Raw genomic sequence first — 10345 nt, 5'->3', positions numbered from 1 at the left:
AATGTAACAATACAATAAAACAAATATATTTAATGATGGCTTTTTTTCATTATTTTAACAATAGGCTAATGTATATTACTTGATATAGATTTTACAAGAAACACAAAACTTAAAAACTAAATTATTTACAATAGCAGACACAATGTTCTTGTTCTGCACTGCTGTGTGCTAATGTGCTTCGTACACTTGCAGGACTGCAAGGTCGCATAGAAAATGCGGACTGGATTTTGAGTGATGTGGGCATTTTCTATATGAACAAGTGGAATGGATTGGATACCGACGCACTAAAGGGGCTCTCTACCTTACACTATGAAGTGAGGGGAAACTAAGTGAATAATGACAGGTTATATGATTATTTATTTAAACTCATTTTCGGGCTACTTTATAATGAATATGTCGGCATGTATTTGTAAAAAAAAAAAAAAGTTTTTTTTTTTTTAACATCAAATTATTTAGGGGGGGCTAAAGAACATTTTAGGGGGGCTTGAGCCCTCCTAAAATAGGCCTAACAACGCCAATGGCTGTCATAGAGATGATATTTGACGAGCTTTCGTGCAGAAGGTCCTTTAAAACAATGGAGCGCACTGACAAAATAAATTAACCAAAATGTAATGTTTTTTTTGATTGATTGAGACTTTTATTAGTAGGTTGCACAGTGAAGTACATATTCCGTACAATTGACCACTAAATGGTAACACCCGAACAAGTTTTTCAACTTGTTTAAGTCGGGGTCCACTTAAATTGATTCATGATACAGATATATACTATCATAATACTATCATCACACAAGATAATCACATTGAATTATTTACATTATTTACAATCAGGGGTGTGGAGGGGGGGGTGGGGGGGGGGTAGGATATGGACATCAAGTAGTGGACATAGAGAGAGAGAGAGAGAGAGAGAGAGAGAGAGAGAGAGAGAGAGAGAGAGAGAGAGAGAGAGAGAGATCAGAAGGCATAAGAAAAAGTATCTGCATTTGATTGTTTACATGGAGGTGAACTTTTATTGCGGTTTTGAAGGAGGATAGAGATGCCCTTTCTTTTATACCTGTTGGGAGCGCATTCCACATTGATGTGGCATAGAAAGAGAATGAGTTAAGACCTTTGTTAGTTCGGAATCTGTGTTTAACGTGGTTTACTGTACATACAGGACATTGGTTTCATTTAATTTAATTGTTTTGAGATTTTCAAGGGGGTTCTGCAAAATATACAAAATAAGACTAACAGTGAAGGGTGACATCCAGCCCCTGGGTCCTTAGCTTTCTGAAAGTGTGCCCCCCAAAACCATTTAGTTGAATATCCCTGTCCTACACATTACTAAACCATGCACCATGCTGGCCATAGTTCTTTGGCACCATCTAGCGTACATAAGATTAATTGCATGGGTCTCCATCATCACAACATGCAGCAGATTCCTGCTTGATTTGTTTTTCTGTACAAGCTGTACAAGCTGTACAAGTAACATGAGACATTATATATGTTATTTAACATGTTGTACTAAGAAATTAACATTTTAAACATTTTAAAAATGTTGTCACATTTTCATGTCAGCACTTGAACAGTTCTTGTTTCCATTGTAATTTTTCAATTAATTTTTTGAGAGAACACAATGCATCAGTGGACAAGGACTTTGTGGGATTATTCACAGCTCCAAATCTAATTAGACGTTAATCTGCCTTTTTGGGGATTTGGAAAAGAAAATGTTTTAAATGCACATTTATTCTGACAAATATGTATTTGCAACCACGGATGGGGAGAATGTGTGAGTCTTTTTACAATTGTGCATTGCATACTTTGAAATATTTTAGTTTTGTTTTAAAAGGCTCTAATGAAGAGGGTACATTCTCATATCCAGTATTTCACTAACTGAGGCATTTCAACTCCCACTTCAGTACATTTTTTATTTAGCTTGCTCACAGGCATGTCATTCATTTTAGCACATTTTCAAGACCTCGGTAGCCTTCATGAACGACCTCAGTAAGTCAGAGCAGTATAATTGCAGGTTTTAATAATTGTCCAGTTTAAAACAATCTTCTTATGAGCACTAATCCCTGTTGCAAACGTGAGGAATGCAATTCATGGCAAAGTTTTGCAGCCAAGAGGCTTTCCTGATTTCCCCCTCATGCACGTGAGAATAAAAGTACCCCTGAGAGACCAAAATGGTGCATTTTTTTTCTTCTGACTGTTTTTTCTCCAAAATAGTTTTTTTTTTTAAATTGTAATCAATTATACGTATAGATTATTTTATAGTAATGATATTAAGGACATTTTACCTGGGTTTACAAGTGCACTACATTATATTCAAGACTGGCTAAATAACATGTGTCTACTGTTCAATGCAAAAAAAAAAGAGCTGTCTTCACATGGTCGGAGATTCGATGAAACGATTGGAAGGCGTTTGATTTGACTAGCAATCGTACAGGTGAATCATATGATATTAATATTCTCTCCCCCCTACAAGGGAGGGCGGCGAGTTAATACCTGCACGTGGTCCCCGACTGTCTCTTCAGACTTCAGAGCAGTCGCTAAGCAGCAGGCACAAGACATTAAGACAGACCTGGGCATTCTGCGGCCCGCGGGCCGCATCCGGCCCTTTGTGCGTCCCTGTCCGGCCCGCGTGAGGCCAAATATAAATTACAAAATAAATTTTAAAAAGTATCTATGTCGAGTGTGCAATACAACGGTGCTGCTTTTGTTTTGAAAATCGTTATTTGTATTACTTCCGTGTGGACGAATGCATGATTGTGAGTGAATGTGAACAACTGCAATTACAAAATAAAGTTGAAAAAACATCTATGTCCTGCGCGCAATACAACTGTGCTGCTTTTATTTTGAAAAGTATTATTTATGGGCGTGTGTCCGTGTGTAACCTGCGAGTGAAGGTGCACATGCAGCGACAAGTGATGCACGGTTTACACCCGAGACGCCAAAAAGAGAAAAGTTGATGAGGAATGCCGTGTTTTCAACAACACATGAACTGCAAAGCAACGTACCCTCACCTAAGGTGCGTGCCTGCGCAATTGCGCACTGCTCAAGCGTCCGCTGCGCGCAGCAAGTATATGCCGCGCACCAAATCAAATCCCATCTGAATTATAAACAAAATAAACATATTTATTCTATGTAATTTTGCAATGCAACTTTGAGTGACAGTGACAACAAGCGGCCCTAATGGTGTTCGTCAACACCGTTCAATTGAACACCGTTCAATTATTGTAACGTCTATCGAGATGCTTCGAGGACAGGAATTATATCGATCACTTTATTGAACAAAACTGTTTATATTCGGCCATAACCACACCAAAAACATGAGTAAAACAATTCTATCTCGAAAAACTAGTCATTTTCTGCCGTACAAACCAGGCCAAAACCAACTTGTCATCTGTCACCAACACGCATAGCACTAAACCACTGGTGCGTTTAAGGCCACACAAAAAGTCGGACAACTCAAACACCACACAAAGTTACACTATGACTCCTCAGTCATACGTGTGCTTATTTTACTGTCATTTATTATTAATGTTAATTTATATATATTAGTCATGGAATGCTGTTACACACACTATGTTGAAGTATTACTATTATTATTATTATTATTATTATTTATCTTACGGTATATATCAAAAATAATATTGAGCAAAATTTAATTGAAATATTGTCGATGTGGCCCTCCAGCAGTGCTCGGGTAGCTCATGCGGCCCCCGGTAAAAATTAATTGCCCACCCCTGCATTAAGACAACATTGAGAACGTCTTGAATTAGGTCCTGACGTTGTGCAACTCAAACCTAACATTGGAACAACATGCTTTTTGATGACGTTTAATCAATGTTGGGTTCTGATGTTGATTTGACCATTGAATTTTGGTCATTTTCCAAACAATATTTTACAACACAAATACAACGTTGAAACAACATGCTTTTTGACAATGTTTATTTAATGTCAGGTTGTGACGTTGATTAGACCATTGAAATATGGTAATTTCCCAACCAAAAACGTGGATCCAATGTTAGAAATCAACGTTGTCTCAGTTTACAAATACAACTATTTTGCAACGTTGTTTCAAAGTCAGTTTTAAAGACATGTATGTACAATCACCGTTGTATCAATGTATTGTGCCTGCTGGGTACTTATTGGTGCAACATCAGGGGCCGTACTTATCAAGCTTCTTAGAGTGCCATTTTACACTTAAGTCCTGAGAATTTGCGAATTTTAGTCCTACTCTCAAACTTAAGAATAAAAGATTTTTATCAACGTTCTTAAGTCTAAGAATCACTCCTACTCTCCACGATATTTAAGAGACCTTCAGAGGTGTCTTAAGTGGTTAGGAGTTGCCAGCAGGGGATGGCACTGAGGCGAGAGAGACGTGCGCGAACGTTCAGGGAACGGAACAATGTTGTTGTTTTTTTAAGCTGATCAAACGGTATCGTTTAGACAGAGCGGATATTATTTTTGTCACAGATTTAGTACTTTTCGATTCCTTGTTGATTTCTGCATGTGTTTGCAGTGGGCTATTATATATAGAGCCACCCACACCAGTTTCAAATTAGTTGCCTAATTAATGAATTGGAAAGAAAATGTTATGAGAGTAGCGTATGTGTGTGGCCGTGAGGTGAGTGACGTCAGTGAGTGTGTGGGTGATAGAAGAGAGGGAGCGGTAGCGTGAGTGCCGACGGGGACTAGTTTGTTTTGTATTATTTTGTAGTTTATTGTCAAAATATACACTCCCATTGTCCACTTAAATATTTCCAAGATATTTCTTTATTCTTAGACAACGGATTCCCTTCCGTGATTGGTCATTTCTATGGACACAGAAATGACGTCACCTAAAATTCCGTTTACGGCACATAGTAATGTCGTAATTCAGCTCTGAGTGTGACACTTAAGATTCAGTCCTACATTTCGCTGAAAGTGTGAGTAAGACGCTTAATAACTAACTTTTAAGTGCAGCTTTCAGCGAATAATTTATTTACTCTTAAGTCAACTCTTAGCAGACTTCTTAGGAGTAATTCTAAGAAGCTTGATAAGTACGGCCCCAGATCTCCAAGGCTGTGTCGCAGTGCCGACAAGGCAGCCGGACAACCTGGGAGGAAGTTCTCAACCGCAAGATCAGTTGGTTTGACCTGTGGAAGATCCCACAGGCAAGGATCAGTTTCCTCATATGTGCTACTTACGACACACTTCCCTGTCCTCGTAACCTTCATCAATGGTTCGGGAATGAGGAAAACTGCGCACTCTGCAATGCTCCCAACGCACGCCACCAGCATATCTTGTCAGGCTGCAAGATCGCATGCACTCTCCCAGGGGCATGCGCCACCGTTTTAAAACCCATTGAACACCTTTATAATAAAGCAATTTATATACCTGGAAGAAAACCTACTTCTTATAATCATTTTAATGTTTTGGAGAAATTAAAATGTTTACAATATGAAAATGTGAAAGTATTCAAAAGAGGTATTAGTATTATAAATGTAAATATGAACACATAGCCACAGGACTTGGCACCAGGTTAGGAACTAAAGGAGATTTTGAGGTGCAACACAGAAAAGAACCACATTTGGACAAAATATTTGGAACAGCCTCCCAGTCCAAATCAGGGATATCAGCATCACACTTGATAGTATCAAAGCAAAACCAAAACTAGCGTAGTTGCAAGCAAACCAAACAGTGGAACGTTGTTTACCTATTTCATTATAACTGTTGCTATTTGCTCGTCATTTTATAGATGTTAATTGCATTGTTCTGTTGTGCCAATCTGTTTTTATGTTGAGGGACTGGAAAATTGCATCCTTTCTATAGTCCATCATTTACACAACATCATATTTGTTGTTGTGTTCATTAATGTGCAGTATATCCTTGAATAAATAAAGTTATTTTGACGTCACATTATTCAGACACAACATGATTAATTATTCACATGAGCAGCAACAGCACAGTAAATCTAGAACCTACTGAACTCCCTGCAGAATCCTCAGTTTTCTACAGAGTAGTCCTGTCAGCCTGAAAGTGGATAAGATAATCACATTTAGTGAGGCTTATGTTCATATGTGCAAACACGGTACCTGCAATACATAGTAGTTCCTTGTAGCATCATTTAAAAACGATCTGTGTTGTGCTATTTTAGAACGTATCTCAAACTGTCAATATTTTGTGCGTGGTCGATAATATTTAATAACAAATGAACATCGCACATGTTTCTGAACAGGCACATTTATTGTTGCCCCCATGGTTGCCCCGGCGACTTCAGTGCATCAGCCGTAACGACCCCGGTGTGAACACAGTATACAGTACATGGTTCCTAGCAACATCAAAACAAAAATACTCTCAGTAATTTGGGAGGGACTTGCGTTGATATTTCAGAACATCACAAGGCTAGCCGTTTTTCTTTTTTTTTTAAATATATATTGCCAAGACGTTTCGCCGGTGGAAAGCTCTATTTCAGGTTGCACGGAAGCGGCGGAGACGGAAACGCAGCAAAGTGTAGCTCGTAAAGTTGTTACCTTAAGCGCGTTAATCCAGTGCATCGCGGCTCAGGGCCAAACGCAAATATCATGTTTAAAAACACATTCCAAAGTGGATTTCTTTCTATATTATATAGCATAGGTAGCAAACCTCTTCAGATATGGGATAAAAAGGTAAAATGTCCCTTTTAACCCATTTTAAGCTGTGTTGTGTTGTGCTGTCGCGCTAATGCTATTACTTTAGCGTAGTCTAATGATGCGCTGGAATTACTATAGTTTGTTAGAATTTAATTAATATGTCTATACATTTTAACTACGTTTTCATTTTTATTGCATCTTTCTGGTTGTCCATTGTACAATTAAAGTCAAGGAGTGGTGGAGAAAACCACATTTGCAGCAGATTTAAATCGAAGGGTGTATAAATTAGTATTTTTAATTCATTCTATTACTACTGTTTTAGATGGAAATGCAATACAATGTATATATTTCTGTTTGACAGGTGAGGAACGGTCACATCAAGCGAATTACTGATAATGACATTCACTCGCTGGTGTTAGAGGTGGAAGGGACAAATGTAAGGTGAGTTTCCATTGAAGTCATCCTTCAGGTCAGTTATTCTTAACATTCTGCTGATTTTTCTCTCCTCCATGCAGTACTACCTATATAACTTGCCCAGCTGACCCAAAGAAAACATTGGGCATCAAGTTGCCGTTCCTTGTGATGATCATCAAAAACTTAAAAAAGTATTTCACCTTCGAAGTCCAGGTACAGACATGTTTCTTTGTGTTGGTGATTGAATAGAAAGACTCCATTCATGGTAAACCATGCTGTGCTCTTTCTGTCTTTCAGGTGTTAGATGATAAAAACGTACGTCGGCGATTTCGGGCAAGTAATTACCAAAGTACGACGCGAGTGAAACCATTCATCTGCACCATGCCGATGAGGCTCGATGATGGCTGGAACCAGATTCAGTTTAACCTGTCAGACTTTACCAGGAGAGCCTACGGAACGAATTATATTGAGACACTGCGTGTTCAGGTGCGTCTACCCTATGCTGTTTGCTCTACATTAACATGTTTTACAAATGTTCATCAGTAATTCGGATAACTCGATTACAAGAAATGATTAAGTAATTTTCTCTGCCTTGAGGAATTGTTTATTTAATGTTAAAGCTAAAAGCATGACAATTTTTAATGTGGTCCAATGCGCTAACGTCAACCACGCAGAGAAAGGAGAAAGTGGATATAGTGTTTCCCATATTTTTTATTGATTTGAGGCTGACATTGATAAACAAATTAAATGTGTATTTGTCACTTCCGATTGGCCCCTGCTCATATACAAATGATAATAAAAGTGTGGTGACTTTGGCAGAGATGCAGCATAAGGGATCTGTGCTTTCAATGTAGCAACTTGCAACGTGCATTTATTCGTTAGTCAAATACAAGTGGTCACAAAAGGCAAAGTATTTGTCGTGTGTGAAGATCCGCCACCGCACAGAGTATGGAACTGTGCATTACCATCACAGTGCATTGTGTACACAAAACCTCCAAAAGCGTGAAATCTTCTTTGGAACAAGGTTGGAGGGACACTACTGCCCAATGCTTTCTTGGTAAAATACAAATCTTCTTTGGAGCAAGGTTGGAGGGACACTACTGTACAATGCCTTCTTGGTAAAATACATCAACCATCCATCCATTTTCTACCGCTTGTCCCTTTTGGGATTGCAAAGGGGGCTGGAGTCTATCCCAGTTTCACTCGGGTTGGGTACACTCTGGACATGATGCCACCTCATCGCAGGGCCAACACAGATAGACAGACAAGCGTTCACACTCACATTCAAACATTAGGGCACATTTAGTGTTGCCAATCAACCTATCTCGATTACTAAAATATTCGATAGCCACTGTTCTAAGTAGTTAAAAAGGAAAGAAAATAGGACAAATATGAGTCCAATTAGAAAATGCAATAGAAAGAAAAAAAAGCAATCTAATATCGGAACTTTATCCTTTCAGATTCATGCGAACTGCCGTATTAGGAGGGTGTATTTCTCAGACAGACTCTACTCTGAGGATGAGCTCCCAGCAGAGTTTAAACTCTATGTCCCTGTCCAGAGCCAGAAGCCCAAGGTGAGAAACACACTTTATTAATGTGAAATGAAAATTTGTGGTTTTGTTAAATGGATATTTAGACTATTAAATGTCTGTCTGACGTACCTGTTTTCTTTCTTTCAGCAGTAGAGGTCTTGAACAAACATGTACAATTTCTCTAGACCTGATGTACGTTTGAGCTGGATGATTTTGTTTATGTGTGTGTAGTCTTAATATCTATATTGTGCTGTTTGTATCAAAAAACTTTTGTCCTATTTTATAATAAAGGAGAAACAAAACATGTTGTCCATGTAGTTTGTTTATTCACTGATATATTTTAAATTCAAAATATGCAGACTGTCTTTTGTTTTGTTTTTTGTTACAAACATTCACATATAGTTTAATTCACAGTGTATTTGTACATGAACGCCGCATTTATGATTTAACCTTTCTAAACAACGTATAGTAAAACGATATAATTACTTATGACAGTTATTTTATGCAGAGTATGGCCATGTTCAGGGTATCAAAAGTATTTGGACAACTGACTCACAAGAAGTTCAGAAAGTTTACAGTATGTAATGTCCAAACTAAAATAACAACAGAAAAAACATAATACAAAAAGTAGCTGAAGTCTGCCACTTGCATCGGGTATGTAAGTATGCTGCATTCAACAGCTTTAAATATACAGTATCTCACAAGATCGGTAGGTCGTGAGTTGAAACCCAGGCCGAGTCATACCAAAGACTATAAAAATGGGACCCATTACCTCCCTGCTTGGCACTCGGCATCAAGGGTTGGAATTGGGGGTTAAATCACCAAAATGATTCCCGAGCGCGGCCACCGCTGCTGCTCACTGCTCCCCTCACATCCCAGGGGGTGGAACACGGGGATGGGTCAAACGCAGAGAGTAATTTCACCACACCTAGTGTGTGTGTGACTATCAGTGGTACTTTAACTTAACTTAAAGGTGTGTACACCCCTCACATCATCAAACATGATAGAACATCTTAAGGGACAAAGCTATAGAAATTAAACTTGGATATAACAGAGTAGTGGGCGTATAGCTTTAATAGTAACGAAATGCTGTCCTCTGCAACTGACCCATCACGCAGCCATTATTGTAGAAACAGGTGGCAACACTCAACAGTGTGAGCACCATGGGTATCTAGCACAGCCTCAAGCCTCTTGGACATGGATTTGACCAGAGCTGCAGGTGTGACTGGAATCCTCTTCCACTTCTCCATGATATCACAGAGCTGGTGAACCTTATTTATTATTTGTGTTAATACCATGCAGTCCAGTTTGGTTTCGTAAAGGAAGAAATCAAATGCTCCGCTGCACAACAATGCCACAGCACATGAACTGCAGCTCTCCAATGCTGTCAGCGCTCATGCAGCCCCATACCACGGCCCTACCACCACCATGCTTGAATGTAGGCAAGAAACAATTCCCTCAGTATTGTGTTGCCAGCTTTTTAGACAAAGGCTGTGTGTTGATCATTTTCAGTAAATAGTAAATATGTAATCTTGTGGAAGCTGCTCCCAGACTACTCTATAATATCTCAAATGTGTATTTTTATTTGTCTCTCGAAGATATATACCATCATAAAGATGACTGTGAGGGATCTGACTTTTATTATACACGTTATGTCTGCATTCTTTTTAATGCAGATCTACCACCGTGTTCTAACCCAGTGTTTTTCAACCTTTTTTGAGCCAAGGCACATTTTTTGCTTGAAAAAATCCGGAGGCACGTACACCACCAGAAGAAATCATAAACTCAGTTGACAGTTAAAAGT

The 10345-nt window shown here is 38.7% G+C and overlaps 1 protein-coding gene across 2 annotated transcripts; it reads left to right on the top strand.

The window, feature by feature from the left end:
• The first annotated feature begins 6280 nt into the window (after positions 1-6280).
• On the top strand, positions 6281-8838 carry LOC133653090 (cilia- and flagella-associated protein 20). 2 transcript variants are annotated; one of them, XM_062052097.1, is made up of 6 exons: positions 6281-6631; positions 6957-7036; positions 7111-7222; positions 7307-7495; positions 8470-8583; positions 8692-8838. In XM_062052097.1, the coding sequence occupies exons 1-6, from the start codon at positions 6548-6550 to the stop codon at positions 8692-8694; spliced, it is 582 nt and encodes a 193-aa protein (XP_061908081.1). In that variant the 5' UTR covers positions 6281-6547; the 3' UTR covers positions 8695-8838. The 2 variants fall into 2 exon arrangements, with proteins under 2 accessions (XP_061908081.1, XP_061908080.1); XM_062052096.1 differs by having other exon boundaries at positions 8689-8838.
• The last annotated feature ends 1507 nt before the right edge of the window (positions 8839-10345 follow it).

Source organism: Entelurus aequoreus, linkage group LG07, assembly GCF_033978785.1.
Source record: "Entelurus aequoreus isolate RoL-2023_Sb linkage group LG07, RoL_Eaeq_v1.1, whole genome shotgun sequence".
NCBI lineage: Eukaryota > Metazoa > Chordata > Actinopteri > Syngnathiformes > Syngnathidae > Entelurus > Entelurus aequoreus.
Note: the sequence above shows the minus strand (reverse complement) of the source record. Positions and strands in the feature narration are given on the sequence as shown.